We start from the raw sequence: 22,962 nt of genomic DNA, 5'->3' as shown, positions 1-22,962 counted from the left end.
TGAGAGGAGGAATGACAATGCAGTAGGTATAACTATTCCTTTCCTTGAAGATGCTCAGGAGAAAATCTAATTTAGCCATGTCTGGAAGAGCCCCTGACTTACACTTGGGGATTTGAGGCCTGAAACTAAGGCTGAATGCTTCTAAAAACAGGGGGGGAACAAGACCCAAACAAAACAATGTGTCTAATGCAACAGCAGGACCTCACCCAGAGCTGCAGCACTGAACATGGCATCACATATGAAATCTTTAAATAGATTCTGGCACACTGTGAGCTCACTCTCACTCAAAGCCTGTCCTGTGCTGTGCCAAAACTGCAGCTGTGCTGGGGTGTGAGATGCCTGTGTTCTCCCTGCCATGAAGACCACTACAGGGCCTTCAGCCTCACTTAAAGGAAGGGGCACACAACAGAGGACTTGAAAATGGCTGGTACTTCTTCATATAGACGTACTGCCCTCCTGTGGCTGCCAAGGAGCATCTCTAATGTAGGGACAGGGAAACCAGGGACTGAGGGAAACAATAAAGTAACTATATATTCAATTTAAACCAAAACACAATTTGATAACAAGGAAAGAAAAGGAAAACACCTGTGTGATTAACTGGAAGTACATAAGAAGGCAAGAACAAAGCAGAGAAATTTACTGAGAGACCTCCTCACTGTTTTATAAAGATAGTCTCGAGCTATTCCTCACCAGAGTCTTGTCAGTGAGTGCCATTTACTTAGAGAGATGGTTCATCTAACTTCATCTGGATGAATGGGGGAGACAGATGAAGTTCATCTACCTTCACCTGGACACCCCATGGGGGAGACTTCACTAGCAACTGGTGCAAAGAAGGTGGGGGTGAGGAGAGCACTGCTGCATTTCCCTGACTGTGACAGACATGTGCTATGCCCTTCCTGTATCTACTGACAGAAGCTGGCACAGCTTCTGCAGTGTTCATAAGGCTCTTGCTGAGACAACTCACGTTGCAAATGTGTCCCTTCCTCTCTGTGAGCCAGGATGAGATGACATTTCTAGCACAGTCTGACTTCTCTCTGAGGGACTTGCCTTAAAAGCCTGAAGTTACATTCTATGAATAAGACCTTGAGCATCTGCCAGGAATGGCCTGTTTCTTGTACTTTATGACTGTGCTGCTTCTTGTGCACCCTCTGTAGGCAGAACGCATCTCCAGTCTCTCATACTGGAGTGGGTGTGACAGGGATCATGTAGGAAAATGCCAACACGTGGCACCTCCTTCAGTTCTTGAGGCTGAAGTCACATCTGCATCAAGAGGGCTGACACCCCAGTCTATTTGACAGCAGTGCTTTTAGGGGGGTGTACATCAGTGGGAATGTTGGGATCTCTTCTGGTGAAAGAGACTGCAGTTGAGCAGAGTATGCGCCAAGCTGAAGTCAGTGAATGAGCACAGGAGACAGACAAATGCTTTGCTCATTCAAGCTGCCAGATCACTGACTCAGTATCTCATGTAGCAGCCAGCTAGGGAATAAAGTAAATCCTGCCTTCTCTGGTTCCACATCTTAGGCCATATAGTATTAACATCACAAACAAAACTTTGCTTTATGCACAGGTGAGAATGGCTGATGAGATATCAGTCAATATCATTTTAAGCCTTGTGTGTATGTGTGTAGATGCACACATAAACACAGGGAATATGTATGTATTTGTAATAAACACATATGAACTTTTACACAATTAAAACCACTCCAGTATGTACATGATCTATTCCTATCACTCACCAGGACAATACATTTTGTTGCATGGACAGAATCTGTTGCTCAGTTTCCTTTTAAATTACAGTAACAAAACTATGCGGCATTGCTCAGTGGAAGGCCAATCTTTGACAAGCACAAATCTGCAGCAACCCACCAGCTCGAGTAGTGATCCTTCAATGTTTGAAGGTATTCCTCCAGCTTCCTTCACATACCAACTCTGCTTCCACAGAAATAAATTGTTTCTAACAATATGCTACAACCCTCTTAAGCCAAGCAGGCTTTTTCCTCCAGTACTTATATATAATTCACATCCTTTCTACACCATGTAATGCAAAAAGTAGAATCATCTTTGCAGTATTCTCATTTGGCCCCATAGCTGCTTTAAAAAATACCCCAAAAATAAAAGGAAGAAAACCCAACTCTCACATATACCTTAAAAATCAGCAGACAGAGCTCTACTGATCTATGTTTCCAAAGGAAATACCTTTCAGTAATAATTAACTCTGCAGATGTTAAGTCCAAACATTGCTAATGTGAGAAACGAGGACAGACAACTAAACAAAGAGCAAATCGAGACACACACAACTTGTGAAAACCCTTACATGTGTTTGCATCACCCGCATGATGTCCTTGTTAAATACCAAAATAGATGAGCTTGAACAAGTCTACTGGAAAAAAACACTACCTTAAAAATGTGTAGTTCAAACCCTTATCTAAAAAGTACTATGAGAAATGAAACTGCATCTCTCTGTCACTGCATTATTCACAAAACCTTGCATCACATTGCATTCTGAAACGCTGACACTGATGAGCTGTCAAACAAAACAGCACTTCTTTGCATCATCGACACTAGAGTACAAAGAAAAGGTAAAAAACCCACAGAACTTGGTGTGTTTAAAAACTGACTCTCTGAATAGAAACCAAATGATTTTAAAAGGTGAAGAAAACAGTCAGGTTTGGTCAGACCTGTATTTTATATTGGCAGTAAGCACTGTGATTCTTGTATTGACTTCTTTTAAGGAACTCAAGGGTGTGTAAATATTCAAAGCGTCAATGTAGCCTTATGTAAGCAGCAGATTGAAGTTTGCACCTCTGTCTTTTGATACACGTTATGACAGGGTAAATAACTGGTTTAAATTTTGTAATTAAAAAAATAATCTTTAAACAGTACCAAAAACTAGGTAAGCTCGAGTGCCAATGCCTGTAAGAGGGCCTCTTCATACAGGGAAGGTAAATCCTCCTTTGGAGTAGTTACAGCAACACACAGAAATGAAACTAGAAATACACACAAGAAGTTACAGGTCTGTTTTTACTGGAGTTGTGTAGTAATTTCCACCTAATGGTAATCTGAGGACTGTAGTATGGAGCCAGAAGAAGATTTCCAAAAAGGTGAAATGCTGGGAGGAGACAGGAAAAAAGTATCTGAATTCCCACACTGAGGATCTGATGTGCTGGAACAGGCAGCCCTGTCTTCATCAGCTGTTAGGTGCGGTGGTGGATGTGTCAGAACATCAGAAGCCTTATGTTTAAACATCCCAATCACCAATATTCCTGCCTAAATCCATGATGGCTCACTATGTCTAAGGTCAGAATAAATAGGCATTTGGGACAATTGCAGAAGTTGGGTGCACAGAAGACAGGTTATGCAGCTCAGCCTCACTGACCAGGTGTAATGCACTGCTCTGCTCTGTGCGTGTTGGCTGCTATGTTTCTCTAATTACAATATACTTGCACAGCATTTTTGCACAACACTTTGAAAGTGTTAAAAATCCTAGAGTACAGATAAGCTTGACTGAAATTCCAGGGATAAAACACTTTATCTTCTGGAAGCACGAATCAGACCCTCCTTCACTGTCCCACGCTACGTACAGGTTTCTGTGCTCACAACAACCAGTGTACACATCAAATCACATAAAAGTAACACTCTGACATCAGCAATGAGCCAGGATTTTCCCTGGAGTCCCAGAGTCCTGTATATATTAGATTTTTAGTACACATCGTGTCGCAGAGTTAGTGTTTTCCTTACAAATATATGGCACTAAGTGTAAAACTTCAGCACTTACTCCAAACAGTGTAACCATACTTCACAGTAAAGCTTTCAAAAGAATCCTCTAACTCCCAGCTCTTCTAAATATACAGCTGGTGGGAGGCCAGGGTGTCCATGAATGGTCGCACAAGGTTGTCTGTCGAGAAGTAAAAGACCAAGCCAAAGGTGATGGAGATGGGAAGAGCAGGCAGTGCTTTCTTAAAAACAGCCAGCAATAAAAGAGTTAAGCATAAACCCTGCAGGAGAGAAGAGAATAAAAACCACAGACATATAGTAAGAAGCCCAGAAATACATGTCATCAACAACCCAATATCTAAATAATAAGCTACACTGTACAGCACCTGAATCCTGCCTGAGCTACCAGCAGCACGACATCCATTTGCCCACAGCTTCACCTTTCAAGTTGCCCAGGCTTTTTCTTCTGCAACCTTGAGCACAGCTTTCTGCTGAGAAAATGCTATAAACAGCTCATGCTCACATACAGCTGACCCCAAGAAGCTCATTTATTTACAGATTACATTTTCTTCTGTGCCGTTACGCATGAAGTACTGATCCAGCACATAAGAGCACTTAAATCCTGGTGAACTGCATAGATAAGAACCTCCACTGGAGGACTCTGAATATACAGCAGCATGTACTTGTAATGCCTTTCCAGTTTGCAAGGTCTCTTAAAATAAATAAATGAATGAATATGTCCACAGCAGATACAAACATATCCACTGCTGTTCTTTTCACTGCATTGCATTCTAGGACAGGTGAATTCTGGTTTTATCCGGATAGCAGGCCAAGGTTTGGGTTTTGGAGCATGTGTGAAAGCTTTGGTACATTTTTGGTGGACAGTATGGCTAAAAGCATTTAGGTATGGATTCCTTCTCTCATCTGAGCCCTTTTGAATTCCTCCATGATGACAAATGAAGGACACAATAATTCATTTTCTTTTACCTTTTAAAAATCCTGCTGGTTAGTCTCCATAAGGATGTGGATGTAAATGGCAAGTTCCTAGTGATTATTTTCTACTTAGGTGAAAGCTCAACAGTGTGTGGTCATTAGACCTGGCAGGACCAAGTGCTTTAGCACTTACAGTATGATCATCATCTGCTTTTACTGATAATTTCCATGGATTTTAAAGTCTCCTTCCTTCCAAGCTCAAACACCAGAACAAGACAGTTCTTTATCCTCTTATGTAGCAATTCTCCTTAGAGTAAGGGAATTAATCTTTTCAACTTCACTTGCTGATAAATGTGCACTTCATGATACTGACTCTTCTGGCTGACAGAAGTCCCCAGTCTTTTAACACTGAAGCAAGCACACTGACAGTTCAGCTGTAACTATAAGCTGGTAATTATGGCTGTTTCACCCTTCCCCACACTTGGCTCTGTTCTGAGAGTCGATATCATTCAGCTTCAGTGGCTGTTTAAAGCTTGACTGTATAGATTGGGTGGTTTCTCCTAGATACCCATCATGTTACCTGCAGTGATTAAGCAGTGCTCAGCTGCTGGTACTTCTGGCCACACTGCTGTACTAAACAGCATGTGAGAGAGTTACTAAAAGCTTGCTCACTTACTATGAGAATGGCTACAAAGCAGGCCAGCGTGGTATTCCAGTCTCCACTCGATGTGGCCGCTGCTTTCCCAACAAGCACACTGTAAAATATGAAGTCTCCAAGGCCCAGCTTCACACCCCCTGACACAAGTGGGAAAAGAAAACAAGTGTTAATTCCACTCCTCCTGCTCCGCTGCCTCCTGAACAAATTCTTGCCCCTGGGGAGCAGGTGAGGGTTCCTCATCCCAGCTCCAACCTGGACCCTTAGCACCCCACACACTACTGAGGAGGCTGAGTCTTCCAGCCTCCTCTCCCACAGTTGTTTTGGCTCAGCCTCATTCTCCGAGGTGCTTCCCTCGGCTGCTTTACAGACAAACCCGCTAAGGAAGCATGAGGATAGAAAGGGATGGGAAGCAAGGGGAAGAAGGAACTGTTTCAATTGTGTAGCCAAGAGATGTCACTGGAACTACAATCCCAGAACAGATTCTGCAGCAGTAAGTAATACGCAGTGAGACTTGAGATCTCTGTTGCTCAGCAAGACACAACTCTTCACATCAATTGCAATTAGACCAAAGTGGGTAACAGTGTTAATCACACTGAGAAAAAAGTCATGTTCTGAGTGAAATCAAGGTACAAAGCTTCTCTTACTTTCCTCCTCCTCGAGCTCCTCTAGAGAAGTGATGGGGCGGGTTGGAACAGGACTCCTTGTCTCCGACATGTGAGAGTCTGCATGTGAAGAGCTCCCGTGGTTGTCTCTCCCATCCTCAGCTTGGTTCCACAAAAATAGGCCAAGGCAAGCAGACAAAGAAAAGAAAAGGTAGCTACATTTATAACTTAACACGTGAAATCCACACTGCTGTGAAACTTCCTTGGAATGGGTGAGCTCTTTGCTTCTTGGAGGTGTGATCATCAGGACCAGTTCAAGCAGAGACACTTAGTGGCCTTGAGGAAAACATGTGTTAATATTTTCACCAGTCAGAAGCATACGTGTTCACAGCTTCTTTGGCAGCTACCCAGGAGCTCAATGGCTTTAACAGGCGAGCACATATGCAGAACTAAGCTCTGCACAGGCTAGAATGACAAGTAAAGCCCAGTAAAATCAATACGCATTCCCACATCGTTGTATCTTTGGAGTGGAGATGCTCAGGTGTTCCCTAACTGATCATATGACAAAAATGGATGACTAAGAGGACTGCCATTTACAAGAAATCACACTGACACTGGAGCTGGGTGTTCACACATAGAAAGTGGACACATTTTATTGTTCACTGATTTAATTCTTATTTTCCCCTGTTAAACACATCTAACAGAGCCCTTGGTAGTGCTTATGGAAGCAGCCTGACCAAGGTATATTCCTCAGTTCCCATTTTCCAGAAGCACTCATACAAACTTTCCAGACCATGTCAGTCTGACAGGATGCTGCTGCTGCAGATGCAAGTAGACTGCGATCTGGGACACAGAGAGCTTCCACAGAGGCATTCTGTACAGCTCAGCATGCTCTTTCAAAGCAGGACTGTGTCCCTGCTGTTTGTTAGTGTGTCAGCTGCTTTATCCTGAGATAAACAGCATGTTCATTACCAAACCTTAGCGTACATTTACTGCTTTAACATAAAAAGGTACTGTCATTTCTGAAGTTCAGCAAGGCCAGATGGGAGATCCTCCCAACATCATAAATGACATTTTATTAAATCACCTTAACACTGTGTTTAATTTGCATGTCAAGAAGATAAAAGCAAAGGCACATAAATTGCCACAGGTCCAGCTAGAATGTAAACTTGGTGCACCTCAGCTACTGTTGGGTAACTGCCCAAACATAAGCTTTTACTCAGGGGTGAATGTAGGGATGTTCATTTTGTTTGGCAGGGTAAGCCATGCTGCACTTACAGCTGGGTAAGAGGATGTCTGCTCCATGCCAGTGGCCTGAACACAACACACTGCAATACACTTAACTTCAGCAGCTCATTGGCATTGTATTTATGAGCCTATGTTGTAATTTACTATCCCCAGCTAGTAAAAAATATGAACCCCCTCTAGTCCACTTTCAGCTCTGTCTTCAGTACATCTGAAGATGTGTTGAACAACATTTATTTGGTTTCCTGTTTACGTTTGGTTTAAACAAAAGCAGCTTCAGTACTGGAACTTTCTACATCATCTGGTCATCTTTCCTGCCAGCCCTAACAGCAGGTTTCAGAACATTAAGTTCTGCAACCACTGAAAAAATGCATCCATCAGGATTTAGGGGCTTACATTTACTTGCAGTCTAAAACATACACATTATTTCCATGGCACAGTGCTCTGTATAAAAGAGTAACATGCAAGCAAACCTGCATCCCACATCTGCTGACTTGGTCCTCTTGCTGCCGTGTCTGGCTTTGCCATTCCAACTGTCCACATCATAGCAGCTAGAAGCGAGAGAGAAAGTAACCAGCTGCATAAAACATCAATCACTATAGCTCAGAGGAAACAGGTATTTAGTTGTCCCTAAAAATACAGACTTTTGCTCCTGTAAATGCTTTTAAAACGCTTGTTTTTAGGTGGTTTCCCTCGCACTTTGAAGGTAAGGTGGGAGAAAATTAAGGCAGTGCATTCAGTTTTTAAGAAAATCCCAGAGTACAGATAGGTAAGAGTCAGTGCAGTCCTCGCTGCAGGCTAAAGAACACAAAAATCCAGAGCTAGGATCCTCATCTCTCTTGTTTTCTTCAAAAAATGAATGCCCAGGAAACAATGGTAGTACAAAACGTAACCAGAAGTTAACTTACACAGCTTACTGCTCATGTTCTACTAAAGGAGGGATATGCAGGGATATGTCTAGTTTTAGGAGCACTAGTTTTCTCTCTCCCTGTTTAGTTTGGTTCTTTCCTGTCAGAATAGCAGCTATTTCTGTTTTGGTTCCAAGAACAACTGAAGGATGTTTGGGAGTTTATTCTTGACATGGACCCCTAAACTAAAAAGGAAGTCAAACCATTTTGGAATCAGTGGAAGGGAACTCAAATCACTTGTTTATTTAAGTGTGCATCAGTCTTCCTGTTTTTATAGAAGCTAAACTAAACAAAATAAGCCAAAGCAAACATAGTGCCTGCTTTTCCACTACAAGCTCAGCCAAGGGATGTTTTTACATCTAGAGGGAGCCACAGAATGTGGTCTTGCAATGGAGACACTGATGTTCTGCACAAGATCTTTTTGTTTGGTATTTACTATTTGTTGAATTTCATTCTCCTTTAAAGAAACTGTTGTTAACTAAAACATGGGGAGAGGAACTTTTTCCAAGGGCATGTAGTGACAGAACAAGGGGGAATGGCTTTAAACTGACAGAGGGGAGGTTTACATTAGGTACTAGGAAGAAGTTCTTCCCTGTGAGGGTGCGGAGGCGCTGGCACAGGGTGCTCAGAGAAGCTGTGGCTGCCCCATCCCTGGCAGTGTTCAAGGCCAGGTTGAACAGGGATTGGAGCAAGCTGGTCTAGTGGAAGGTGTCCCAGCCTGTGGCAGGGGGTTGGAACTGGATGAGCTTTAATGTCCCCTCCAACCCAAACCATTCTGTGATTCATCTAGATTGTCTCAGGTCAGTATAACATAACCTCCAGTAAAACAGAGGTGAGCTGAAACCAACAAGAAGCTTTGCTTGGAACATATAAAAGCATTTACATAACATTAAATGCTGGGGGGATGAAAAAAAGAGCAATAAGATTACAGCCATCCTCAACTTCCCACTGAACATCTGGCAATAGCCATTCTCCTTACAACTGATGTAATGCAAAAGTCATTGATGACCAGAAATCACTTGAGTTTGGACCCCATGAGTGCTGATTTGTCTGCCTTTCCACCTATCTTAAGTACATATATACCTTTGGATAAGGACACAAGACACCATCACAGTTAAACAGCCCAAAAAAGCCAGGGAGGAGACAACTGATTCTGTTTGTAGAGCAATACTTGAATAGAGTCTTTTACAAAGCGAGCAGCCACAGAATGACCAGCACTGCTGTCCATACAGTGTACAAAGCAAGAAGGGACTATGGGAAGAACAGAACCTCATCACATGTTAAAAGTGTATAAAGTGTATGCACAAGGTAGAAGTGTATTGAGTGGCAGCATCTCATCAGAGAATTTTGCAAAGACTACTGTCCATCAAACACAGGGTTTGTATGCAGAACAAAGGGGCACGTTCTGCACTGCATTCATGAAAGGATAAATCTGGTTTTGAACATTTCAGCTTCAGGGTGGATCAAGCCTTGTGTGCCATGGTTTAGTGTGGGGTGTCCCTGCCCATGGCAGGGGGGTTGGAACTAGATGATCTTAAGGTGCTTTCCAACCCTAACTAGTCTCTGATTCTATGAGGCAAATGGAGGCTTCCTGTGGCTAATGAGAGTTGGCACCATTGTAACTGATAAACAAGGCCTTCTATAAATGGTCTGTTCCAGAACATAAATGCACACCAATCTTAGGGCAAGGAAGTAACTAAAATAGTGCTCTTAAATTTGACACAGAAATAGGCTGTTTAATCTGGCTAAAAACATTAACATTCTGATCATACTTACAGGAATATATTAGTGCAGGAAAAATGGGCTCATTTCTCTCCTGTGCAGTTTCTACCAGCATTCGCAGTGGCCCCTTGGGACAGAGAACAGCCATCAGATCTGAAAAGAGAAAAAGGCCAGACAATCTCATCTCAAACTATCATGCATATTTTACATTCTTTATCTTTAAAATGCTATTCTCCCCTCAAAATTACATCTATCAATACTAACTGGATGATTTCCTGAATGGCAGTTTCTGTTGTTCGAGTCCCTGAAGATGCTGTTCACTTAAAATACCATCCCCAAGCCTCAGTGTAGTAGTTAAGAGTTTTCATTGTGTTAATCCTATAAAAAGCCTCCTGAGAATAACACATTATTTCTTTGAAAGTAGATAACAGCCTTATATCAAGGTGTTAAATTTAATTAGATGAAGACTGGGAGTACTTTGTTTGCATCCTGCAACCCACTGCTACACACACTGACTCTGTTTCACATGAATGAAGTTCCTCTTTGCCTACCCTCTCTCCTCCATCACAGCTCCTTGCCAGTCTGAATCTCACCTCCCAGCTGCCCCTTGTTCTGCAAGTTCTCCTTACATTTGTTACTCATACCAAAATCCATGATCTCTTGATAACCACAAATGGAACCTGCAAGACTATCAGGCTGCTGCTGACAAAAATCCAACCACCCCCACCATGAAGTTAGATGTGGTTCAGTACTTCCCCAACTTCTCATTCCACTTTGAGAAACACGGTAGGAGTGCAGTACCTACAGGAACAAGTTAGCAAGAGGCAAACAAGGGAGTCAATTGCCCATCTGCCCCTTTCTAAACCTGTTAGCACCACAAAGTTGTTGTCTGAATGACATCCACAGTCCAGAGATTGCCTCAGAGTAACCTATCCATGAGCCACACCTTGAGAGTCCCAACCCAGACTTACCATAGATGGAGATTGCGCCTAGAATCACCCATGCTGACCACTCTGGTAGATACTTAATGAAAACCAGTGCCATTAGAGCACTGATCATAATAAGATATGCTTGCTGAAGCTGTAAGGGACCTTTCCAGTGTATGCAAATCATCCCAACAGCTCCAAAATTCCAGATGACTAAGAACAGAGTGGGGTAATCCATGGCCACATTGTACGTCTTCAGTACTTCACTGGAATACAAGAAAATCTGACTAAGCAATAAAAGCAGCTAACACACAAAGCATCCTACTAGCCAAAGTTAAACAAGCCTCCTATTACACAAAGAGGAAGCAGGATGAAAGGGGAACCTGCCTTGTGGCCAGTGGCTGCTCTTAGCTTTCTGTTCCTCCTGCAGGAGGTGGACATGCCATGTGTGCAGTCACCACAATGCCTTAGTCCTGAGGTCAACAGTGATTACAATGGTTTGAGCAGGCAGGATTTCAAGTGTTAACAAAACACAGGCCTGCAGCTACATGACCATCTGCAGCAAAGAAGCCATGTAAGAGTCATCCCACCAGATGCATGATGGTAAAACTGAAGTTTCAGTTAAAATTGAAAAGTTTTAACAAAATGTCACCTGCAGGTTAAAAGCTTGGTTGTGCCTAAGCTGGAAGCTATGGGAATGAGCTTAAAACAATACAGTCTGAGAAAAAGGCTAAACAAAGAACTCAGCACGTGAAGTTCCTTTCCCTTTGCTCCTCAACATACAATTCAGTGCCTCTGTACCACAAGGGTCAGCCTGTTCGTTTCACACTCCCAGTACCACTTCCCAGTCTAAAGTAGACACTGCCTATTAAAGCCTTCATTTGCCATTTTTTAATTTAATTAATGATTCTAGCAATTCTTAAACCTCCATTTGGAGAGTGGGAGACAGTGCTCGTGTTGTTCAAGTTGGGCACTGTCTACACTCTGAACTGCCAGGTTACCTGCACCATTCCCACTTACCCGAGATATATGTAGGTAAAGAGGAAGAGCAGCATCAAAGAGGACAAGATCAGCCAGCCATGGATGAACTATCAAGGACAAAAAGAGACAGTGACTGAAGGGACTGTTACCCCTCACACAGCTTGCAGGGTCTAGTGCATGAACTACTGACAGAGCTTTTATTGTCCAGCAGTCTCCTTCTGCACTCCTCCTCCAGCTTCCAAAGACTGCTTTCCCCACTGCCAGTGAGGAAGGAAGCACAGCCAATTGCTCCCAGTTCTCCCAAACTCTCTCATTTAATATTCTATTCCTTGGTGTTCATTTTTGTTGGTTGGGTTTTAGGGTTGTTTTTTTTTTAGCCTCTTTCCTATCACTTTTCATGGGTACCCATATCCTGTCTCTTAGATCAGACAGGTGAGCATATTCTCTCTGCCTTGTGGAGGAGAGGAGGAGGGATTTGCCCAAGATTGTACAATAAGTCCATCTCAGGGCCAAGTTTAAAACACTGCAATGGCCAGTGCTCAAATGCTGGGCTGGCACAACATAGAAATTTCTAACTCCCTGGGCACCACAAAACCTGAATGTGCCTTTCCCCCCAAAGCCTTGTCCCATCCACCAGAGCCTCCACAAGCAGAAAGAACAGCAGTTCCCACAAAGCTTGTCTGACACTTCCCAAGAGAAGGCATTCACAGTATGCCTTTACTTACTCCACATGTACAAACCTTGATCAGATAGTGAAGACTCAGACCTGACTAACACAGAGTAGCAGGCCTGGTTTTCAAGAGCCTACCATTAATGACAGGAAACCAGCAAGGCATATTCAGGGGCACAGCTCTGCCACCTCTGACAAAGGCTGCTGTACAAGATGCTTCTTGCTGTGACTAAGATACAGACTAGCCAGCGCAGTGCCTGTATTTCTCACCAACACTTGAACTCAAGGTCACAGCATATAGGTGGAAAAGGCTCTGGCATGAACACTTTACCTTGTAGCAGCGATATTTATAGAGCACAACTAGAAAAACAGTCATTACGACGATGACGCTGATCATGATGATGGTGTTCAACACCGAGTTCAAGAGACGCTGGCCCACAGATGGGGTATCCTCACTGAAAGGGGTGTAGATCCTGCAGTATAAAGCAAAAGCCATATAAAATATATATGTTTTCTTCCAACCAACTGCAACAAGATAAAGCCAGGCCTCTGTGTGTGTGGGAAAGAAAGGGAGGCAGGACTGCCAAGGACAGCAAACATAAGAGGTAGCCTCTGAAGTGGCTGGGCTCCAGTTAATTATCAACTAAAGATTAGTGGTCTCTATCAAAAGCACATTCCTATCAGAAACTGTGACTGGCAAAGCTCTAAACAAAGTGACCCAGAGTTTAAATGACTTCATTTCAGTAGCTTTGCTCCAGGCCATGAATGTTTATTGCATGCTTTGGATCTTCCTCGTGATAATTACGAGGCTACATCCCTTTCTTTACACACCTGGTGGGAGAGTTTTGGACTCTTTTATCCCTTCTCATCATCCTGCATCCCACCCCTCACCCCCCATTTTGTTTCCTTTGGTTCAGTTCAAGGGACCACAGTCCCTGTTTCTCCACCCAACATGGGAAGCACAGTTAGAGCCCCAGGAGTGCTCTCAAGCACAGTCAGCATGAAGAGTATCAATCAACTGTATGAATTATGTATCCACACCGTGAGTCTGTGAGAACCAGAAATGTCATCAGGAAATGAGACACTCATCCAAATGAACATGCTATTCCCTGATCGCTGCCAGCTAGTGAGTGAGCAGATGAGGAGTTCAGACTGGGCCTTTTATGCTGCAGTACAAAGCAACTTTCTAGCAGCTTTCCAATATCTGAAGGGAGCCTACAAAGATGCTGGAGAGGGACTCTTCATTAGGGACTGTAGCAACAGAATAAAGGGTAATGGGTTTAGATATGAACAGAGGAAGGTCAGGTTAGATACAAGGAAGAAGTTCTTTACTGTGAGTGTCGTGAGACAGGTTGCCCAAAGAAGTGGTAAATGCTCCATCCCTGGCAGTGTTCAAGGACAGACTGAACAGCCTTGGGTGACATGGTTTAGTGTGAGGTGTCCCTGCCTGGGCAGGTGGTTGGAACTTCATGATCTTAAGGTCCTTTCCAACCCAAACTATTCTATGATTCTATGACTATTACACTGCTCACAGGCTTCTCTTAGGGTGCCCTAATGACAGTGCTAACTCATCAGTATAATGCAGGTATGGAAGGACTTAGATGAACGTAGCATACTTTAGTAAGATCTATGTACACTTGCACAGCCACCTTTAGCTGTGTAAAGGTTCTCCCAACCTGCCAAGGAAGCACTCTGCGTACACAGAGTGTACGTGGAACCTGTGTGTAAAGCTAGAGATCCCATGTACTCAGAGGCTGTTTTGAAGACCCCACTTACAGCTGCCCGTTTTTCTCCGTATAGAAGCGCACTGACTTTATGGTGGCGACGACAACAATCATACAAAGGGTGACAGGCACAAAGAGCATGATTACATGCTTTGCTCCATATTTCAGAGTCAGTTCCTCCTCTTCATTTTCCAAGGCACTTCCTCTCACTGGAACACCCGCGTCAGACATTTCCCCATCAGCAATATTGTTAGGGCTACGGCTGCTACCTGTTCGCCTCTTCTGAAAAGAAAGATTAACAAGTATGTGAGACACTTCTTTGTGTTCAAAAGTTTTATTCCATTGTATTTCATGAGACTGCTGTAGGCCACCACACCATACCAACTTGACTCATAACAGAGAGGTACCAAATGAACAATACAATTAGGAATTCCATTGCAAACAAGTTGCAATGGAGTTTTTAAACCAAAACTATGAATATCTTGGGGCCTCTTCAAGTGCCATACAGATGAGCATATGCACATGAAGGCCAAGATGCCCAGAACTTAGAGGAAATATCATTTGGGGTGGCATAAGCTTGACCAGTTCATCTCCCTACAGCAATGCTGTGCTTGCTTTACCCTGCTGCTTGACTGGCAGCAGGACTAGACTCTGTCCTAATATTTCTGCATTTGACCAGAGCAGACAAAGGGTTTCTGGCAAACCAAGGAGGCTGAAAAGGATATCCTGCTAGAGTCATATGTGCATCAGGTCCTGACTGAAAGCTTGTATCTGTAAAATTGTATCATTACCAAAAGGAAGGAAAAGGGAGGAGTACATATGGAGATTAAAAGAGGGAAGAAGTCACAGTGGAGGAAATGGGAACGTGCACTGCTGCTGCTGGCTGAGAGTGAGAAACAACAGCGGCCAAAGCAATCCTAGAAGCCAGCCTGCTGGGAAGGTCTGAGGGTAGCAGAACTACATCTATCACCACATCCCATTTCTTCACTCACCAGGAAGGATGCACACTTACCCTATGTGCCTGTGCCTCCCCGGCTCCTGAGGCTTGCAGGCCATCCTGGTAGGAGGGCACCGGAGGGCTCTCTGCAGACATCAGGGATGTTCTCTCATTGCAGGGCTCCTCCTCACTGTCCGAGTTGTTCATGAATGTGATCATTGTTGCTTTCCCAGGGAGCACTCAGGAGGGGTGCAGCCAAACACTGCTCACGGCTGAGGAGACAAACAGAGCAGAAGGGAAGAGAAACAGTGAATGCTGCAGTGCAAACCACTGGAAGTCTGAGGAGGGGACACAGGGAGGCTATAGCACACTAAGTAACTACATCTCCTTCTAACACCTGATTTAGGCTGCTGGCACCCCAGGCATGGCAATCCATTCCATTAAAGTCACTGTTCCTTTTACAGTCAGGGAGAACAGCACAGAGCGGCACTGAAGCAATTTAATGCTTCTTTTTCTTTGCCCCAGCTTTCACAGTTGCTGCCTCTGTTTTCCCACTCCCATTAGTACACCTTGATTTCCACAAAGGAGGTTTCTCAGGGCTTAGTGTTTGATTTGCATCAGCCAAACAAAGCATCACCTCAGATGCTGGTCCCCTGCTAGAAGGCTGCTAGAGCTCAGCTTTTACACAGCACTCCTGCAAGCATCACAGACAGCAGAAGTTTCTTAGTAACCCAGAGCCTCAGATTTGCATAAGCCACTAACCAGGAGTTACCTGCTGGTTTGACTGGTTCTTAACCAGATTACATTTATAAGCAGTTCTTCTTTTTGCCCTTGGACAAAGAGAGGTTTAGTAGAAATGGAAAGTCCTGTCTCCTTAGGTGAGGGGAGATTGTGAGGGTACAGGAGAGGCAGCCACGAAGGATGAGAGGAGATCATGAGGGGACAGGAGGGACAGCCATGAGGGGTGACTGTGAGGGGAGAGCAGGGACAGCCATACAGAAAGATCATGAGGGGAGTGATGGGGTGGTTGTGATGGGATATCATGAGGTGAGAGCCATGGGCCATGAGGGGTGGCCACGAGGAGTAGAGGCAGCAGCTACCTAGTGTGGGGCCACTATGAGGAGGCAGATGAGGTGTGGCTGTGGCTGGAGATCATGAGGGGCAGCCATGGGGGGAGATTGGTTTGCTCTAGGTGACATGGTTTAGTGGTGGGCTTGACAGTCCTGGGGTAGCAGTTGGGCTTAAAGGTCTTTCGCAACGTAGTTGATTTATGATTCTAAAGCATTGTGAAGCTGTAATATGTACAAGAACACTTCTCCTCTGCAGTATTTCACCCAAGCCCATGTGTCTCGGGAAATACATCCAACTCAGAAGAGGAAGCTGAAGGAGCCACGTGATTTGGATGCAGTCACTTAAATCTGAATCATGTACTCGAGTCTGACCAGTACAGCCTGCTGTGTGCCAGGCAGCTTGAAAGGTCAGAGCAGATGCTTTGGAGATCTCTGAGATACTCTTGCTTCTCACTAAGGAGATTGAAATTCACTTTGGAGGAAGGAAAGAGGGAGGAGTGGGACGTTCCCTTTTCTTTCACAACCTCCTCAACACATCTGGCACCTTTGAGAAATCTCAGAATGTCAGCTCCATCTGCCCAAGCGAAATGTTTTTCAGAGATCTGCTCCTCCCCTGCCTTCTCTGCAAGCTTTTCACATCATTTTGTTCCTCTTTTAGCGATAAAAGTGGTGCAGCTACAGGAAACAAATGCAGGGGTAGCCCTCGAGCCAAACCTGTCTGCAGTATTACTGAGCAAGCTGCATAACACCTGCACTTGTCTAGAGCCTAAAACCTCCACTCCAAGCACTTAATACACCCTTTAATTGAGCACATGAGGGCTCACAATTTACAGCTGAGAGCCTAGATTTTGGTTCAGTTACAGGATTCAGGCCTTTAAAGAGGGCAGGTATATGAAATCATTCAGCCGTGACATACTTCTGGGTCTGTGAACAGGCAAAGTTATGCATGCCAGAGGATCTGTTACCCATGGTATTTAAGTAATGCTCAAAACCTTCTGCCCATGTCAGAGACCAGGGAAGAAATAAGTAAAGATTTACTCTCTGATAGTTTGGGACCAATATTTAGGTCTTAACAACTCAGTGAAAATATTAAAGAAGTTTTTCTCCCATTATTTAAGAAACTGACACACAATTTTTGCCGTATGAACACAGCAATTCTGCAGAGGATTTAGAAGGGTCAGCCAATTAATTAGCCTACTTCCAATACCCTAGTTATGCCCACTGGAGGACTTAAACCAATAGCAAAACCAGTGCTAATTATTAACCTACACAATTACATGGGGAAAGAATCTCATGTTTTAAAACAGCTGTTTTTAAGCTGGGACATGTTCTCCCTCAACAAGTATATGGACAAATGCAAAGATGCAACATCTCTGGTCAGCAAGCAGACTCAGTCTTGAACACAGCTTGTTTACAAGGCTTTGGTTTCATTGAGGACTGACACAGATGCCAGCATATCTGGGATTCTATAGCTCCTATAGATTCAGGAGCTCCTATAGCGACAAGCCCTGAACAAATTCCCAGATGCTGTACTCACAGCTGCCTTAAACTGACCTAAATACATGGTCCTCCCCAAAGGGTTATCCCATCACCCTCAGTCTCTCCGGTGCCAACACCAGGTGCTCTGTCTAGCTCTTTTGAGAAGACAATAGACACTGTTTTCCTTTGCTTTTAGAGAGCCAGGTTCCAGCAGGACCAGCTCCCAGGCTGGCTATGTGAACAGCCCCAGTGCCCACATGAGGAAAAGCAAGCATTGGCTGGGCCACCCCCAATCCAGCAGTGCCAAGCTTTACAGCAGCAAGCCCTCTGCTCTGCTCACTCCCAGAGGGAGCAGCAGCCCACCCTCACTTCAGGCTTGCAGCACCTATGGCAGCATGGCTTTTATCTAAGCAAGAGTCCTTGACATACGGTTTACAGAGGTAAGAACAGTGGTCCTCCCCCTTTTCCCCCACAAACACCGTAAGGAGTTTGCCTGATGTTCTATTTGTTCATCACAGCTGCTCCTTCAACTGGCACCAAGGCTATGCTGGCTGCCAGAGAGAGCTTTGGTGTTCAAGGCCAGGTTGGATGAAGCCTTGGGTGATATGGTTTAGTGTGAGGTGTCCCTGCCCATGGCAGGGGGGTTGGAACTAGATGATCTTAAGGTCCTTTCCAACCCTAACTATTCTATGATCCTAAGTAGTGTGTCTTTCAGTGGAGGAAGGGACAGCCTAGTCACTCCCACATCCATGTGCTCAGCACAACAGAATCCTTTGGGCTGGGCAGAGCCTTGTCTTGGGGGCTTGCTTTCCAGACAGAAAGGGAGCCACAGAGCATCAGGCAACCAAGAAAGGGGTGTTACAAAGCCACACTGTTTCCTGGTATCATTTCACCAGTTAACGTGAGGGAAGGTGCCTTGTGGAGATAATTTCTGCCTTCCAAGGATGCTGGATACCCCCATAATGGAAGGCATGGGAGCCTTCTTTCCTACTCTTGGCACATGACACCAATACACCCATGCACACTGACTGTGTCTTCCTAGGCTGAGCTGAAAAGGGGGAAGGAAAGGTCAGGAAAGGAAAGCACCAAGAGCTGAGACAAGCATGCTCCTTTCTGGCTGTAGCAACAGGAGGAGCTTTCAGGCTGGAGGGGAATGTAAGCTGTATCTATGTTCACAGAAAGCTACAGAGCATGGTCTATCAAATACAGAAACTAACGTAGTTGAACAGCATGTGCCAAACCATCACCAAAACTGACCCAACTGGCTGCAGAGTTATCAGGCAAGGTTTTCCTTCTTCCCCTCTGTGGACCATTAGGTCCCATTCCCAAAAATCATCTGATGTTTAAGAACCAAAAGACCAAACTCAGAAAACAGATGACAAAAATGAAAGGGGACAAAAACTAGGTCAGTAGTAAGTGCTCCTTGTAACAGAGCAGCTGAGGTGGGAACACAGCAACTCCTGCTTTACAGCAGCCTTGTGAAGCCTGCGGGAAAGCAGGAGTCACAATTTCTCTCTTCCAGATGTCCTTCGTGCAAGGGAGCTCCTTCCCCAGCTGCAATAAATCAGCTTTACGATTCTGATTAACCGGGGCCAGTTCACACTAACAGTAGGACCTAGCCTCAGATTGCCTTTCCATTTCATCCTGCAGCATCACTGTGCATCAAGCAAACCTAAATCCTTTGCTTTGCATTTCATCCATCACAGATAATACCAGTACAATATACACCACAGAACAGCTGCTACAGGCTGGAAGAACACTTAATAATTTACTTGAGAGTTAAAATTCTGGCTTTTTATAGGTATATGTATATATATATGCTATAATTGATGGCAATTAGATGAAGAGAATTAGTTTTTCTTTGCTGTATTTAGATCAAGGGAAAGCTGTGGGCTGACAGTGACAGCCTGATGTTCTCTGAAGTTTCAGCTGTAGCAAGCACTGCTGTTGGGAAGTATGAAGAGGAGGAAAAAACTTGTAAGGTATCCTAAGCAGTGGGGCCAAAATTAGGAGGAAAGATTTCCAGGTTCTTGCCTATAAATAATGCCAGGACATGCATGCTGCTAAAATAATGGGGGACTTGGAACACACCATCTCAGTGCTCAAAACAGAACTTGCAAATGCCATTCACTTGCAGCCCCAGAACACTAAAGAAATACAAGATACTATGGGAAGGTGCAGAGCTTTGTAGCCCTCTTTCTGCATTTTAGGGCACACCAACACGGTTGAGCTAGCACTGCTTTCTTTACTCCCCAAGAAAGGCACAGCACATGGCCCCAGAGGGCTACTTTGCTGGCAGAGAGGAGATCAGACCCTCCCAAGGAGGATCAGAAGGATTATTCTACCAGCGTTAAGCCTTAACACACAAGCAGTCAACTTCCCACCCCAGCCCTGCAGAGCTGCAGACACCAGCAAAGCCTCAAAGCCTGGGTCAGGATTCACACGCAGCAGCAGCCGCTGGCATCTGTGCTACCGCTGCCAGAAGTGACACACTGGGGACACCCAAGGACACCAGCGCTGGGGCTCGGATGGGAGGAAAACAAGAAGCACTTTAAACCAGAAGAGACAAGAAATCCCCCCATGCTGCAGGAGGCCACGAACAGACCCTGTACCATGGAGGCCTTTCCCTGCTGCCCTTTCGAGGGATTATAAGCGTAAGGTGTGTCTGCCGGCAGCACTTCCGAGCCAAATCCTGGGCTGCAGGCAGGAATGCCACCGCCCAGGAGAAATACATCGACGTCTACATGTATGGTTATGCCCATGCACACACACAAACACACATACACATTTATATATGCACATATATAATAGGTGCACATATAGAAATATACATACGTACACACAGAGATGTAACTTTCTCTAGAAGAAGCCAGCGAGCCTGCCGGAGCTCCCTCCCCACCACAGCCACTACGCCGGGCCCGGCGTGCAGCCGAGCGGCCTCGCACGGCTCCAGCAGCGCTGTGTCTCCGAAACCCCCTCGGCCAGGGCCCGGTATCCTCCCGGCAGGAGGGCAACCGGAGCCCACCTGCCCAACGGGACAGGACCAAAGCCAGTCCCGTCCCCACCAGAGCTCCCCCCGACCGCCGCTGTTTACCTACTCCCGGCGCGGCATGAGCTCCGCTCCGCTCCGCTCCCATTGGCTTCGGCACACCCGGGCCCCACCGCTGGCCGGCAGGACGAGCTCGTCCGCCGATTCGGCCCAGCTGCTGCCGCTCAGCGAGAGGCCCCGCCTCCTGTCTACTCTCCCCCAATGGGAGAGAAGGGTGGGACGAGGGACGGCCAATAGGAAGGCGCTCCTCCCAATCCTCTCTCTCTGAGGGTGAGGCGGCGGGCGTGGCGGAGCCGCCATAGTGGGGGGGTTGTGGGCTCGGTTTGCCGTGGCCATCCGTAACCTGGGGAGCGGCGGCCGGAACGGGGCCGTGGCTATGGGCGCTGCTGTCGGGGTTCATCCCTTCAACAGCACCCCTCGGGTGGGCAGGTGCTGCCATAAGTGGTTATGTGGAGACGCTGAGGGTACCCGTAACAGTGAGCGCCTCAGCTTCCCCTCACGGGTAGGGACCCTCCTCACAGCTGGGTGCGGGAGGTTTATAGTGCCGGTGAACGGCGGATTTAAACTGTTCGCTTGAAAATGCCTGCCTTTACACCCACAGTTTACGGTTTTACCCTCACTGTAATTGACGCACCGGCGTTTTGAAGGCATCTAAATGCTTACCCACAGCCTTCAGTAAATGGGAAAGCTATGCGAGAGTGCACGTCCCGATTGGAATGGACGATAATAGGGGAACATAGAGGAGTAAATGGAGAAACCAGAGGAAATGGGCACGGCATGGTTCTCTGGAGCTCTGCCTGACCTCGGCTCGGTTTATAGATCACGGATAAGCAAAGGAAAACTATAATCACTTTCAGGTTATCTGCTATGGGTGTGAGAAGTTTGTGTTTTCAGAGCGCAAGCCTTTTGAAGTTGAAAAGAAGCCTAGCATGGTAGTGAGCAAGATAGTCCTGTAGGCAGAGGAAACCGTTCTGTCAGCACACAGACCACTCCTGCGCCTCTGCTGCTCCCATTGCTTTACCAAGCAACAGGTAAGTGACATTTAGGCTCTGGCAGCTCTGTAGCACTTGCTCATCATCTGTGGAGGCAGAGACACAACTGGAGTCATGGTAAAATTCCCTCTGCTGCCGTTATCACTTAGGGAGAGCCTCAGGCACAGGCACCGTGAGGATGGGCAGCAGAGCCTCACGTCCCTCTTTGCTTCATGCCGTCCGTGATGATCCTGTGTGCAAAAGGAATGAAGGGTAAGGTGGCAATGGAAGAGATGTGAGGTACAATAAGTGAACCCCAGTTCACCCAGTATGTCATTGCTGAAAATGGAGGGGATTGCAGATTCCAAATCTAAGCTGGCTGTTACAGTCTTTTCCCTGAATTTCCTGCACAATATTGATGACAAGAGATACACTTTCCTTATACCCATAACCCATATTTTGAGCCACTCTTACACTTGTAACCCTCATTTTGAGCCACTGCGTGCACAGGAACAAGGTACATGTAGAATTTCTCAGCACCCCAGAGAGTTGCCTATCAAACCATGGGTAAACTCAGTCAAGGAAACTGATAAACTATGTGCTTGGCTGCACTCTTCACTAGCACAGCATCAGAGCTCTTTAGAAGTTTCTCTCAAAGGCTGTGTCTGTCTCTGGTCTTTGTGCTGAGTTCCTTTCCACTGGATGCTAGATCCATCTGGAGTTCTTTTTAAATGCGAATTTCTCTGATGAATTGAATCCTTTGCACATTGTGTGCTCAGCTGTTTGTCAAGTTTGTTTAATATTAGGAGGAGCAGTTTTGGTTGTGCTCAGATTTTTCAACTGACAGTAGTTTTACACCCCTTTTATGTGGACTTTACTTATCTGCCACAAATCTGGGATATAGTAAAAATAACTGTCATCTGTTTTAAAACACTTCACATCTTCAAAGCCAAAGCATTGACAATGTGAACTGTGCTGCTCTTGGCCTTGCTGGTAGCCAGCCAGTCCATCTGAGCCTGCCCAGAGTAAGCACAGAGCCAGCAACAAGCACATTGCAATGAAAGCCCTGCCCTGCCATAAATCTGTGCAGGCAAGAGGTAAATTGTTTTCTTTTAGCAGCTGAAGGGATGGGAACTGGTTTTACAAGCCCAGCTGGCCTTTCTCAGCAGCTTTGGAAGCTAAACTTGCAGCTTTTTTTCGTCTCTTAATAGTGCTGCTCTTGAGTATGAAGGGCTCTGGGTGAAGACTACGTTAACATGAACTACACAGGCCTGAAGTTGAGACAAATAAATTCCTTGCTTCTTTCCATGTTCTCACTAAGTCCTCCCTTTCGCTTTCACCCTGTTGGATAAGTGCAAAGAGCTGTAGATCCT

At 45.4% G+C, this 22,962-nt stretch overlaps 1 protein-coding gene across 1 annotated transcript; it reads right to left on the bottom strand.

Moving 5' to 3' along the window:
• Positions 1-3,002: 3,002 nt before the first annotated feature.
• On the bottom strand, positions 3,003-15,315 carry PSEN2 (presenilin 2). The gene is made up of 10 exons (XM_005151859.3): positions 15,096-15,315; positions 14,136-14,365; positions 12,691-12,832; positions 11,729-11,796; positions 10,754-10,974; positions 9,837-9,935; positions 7,626-7,703; positions 5,950-6,069; positions 5,324-5,442; positions 3,003-3,995 (listed from the first exon to the last, which is right to left on the bottom strand). The coding sequence occupies exons 1-10, from the start codon at positions 15,237-15,239 to the stop codon at positions 3,840-3,842; spliced, it is 1,377 nt and encodes a 458-aa protein (XP_005151916.2). The 5' UTR covers positions 15,240-15,315; the 3' UTR covers positions 3,003-3,839.
• Positions 15,316-22,962: the final 7,647 nt, after the last annotated feature.

The sequence above is a fragment of the Melopsittacus undulatus genome, chromosome 3 (assembly GCF_012275295.1).
Source record: "Melopsittacus undulatus isolate bMelUnd1 chromosome 3, bMelUnd1.mat.Z, whole genome shotgun sequence".
NCBI lineage: Eukaryota > Metazoa > Chordata > Aves > Psittaciformes > Psittaculidae > Melopsittacus > Melopsittacus undulatus.
The sequence above is the reverse complement of the archived record's forward strand: the minus strand, read 5'-3'. Positions and strand labels throughout refer to the sequence as shown.

Coding starts and splice junctions, on each gene's coding strand:
- PSEN2 (XM_005151859.3), bottom strand. CDS start 15,239: ATGATCACATTCATGAACAACTCGGACAGTGAGGAGGAGCCCTGCAAT. Junction 5,443..5,949: donor GGAGCTCGAGGAGGAGGAAA/GTAAGAGAAGCT, acceptor CACTTGTGTCAG/GGGGTGTGAAGCTGGGCCTT. Junction 3,996..5,323: donor GCTTTGTAGCCATTCTCATA/GTAAGTGAGCAA, acceptor TCTCTCCTGCAG/GGTTTATGCTTAACTCTTTT.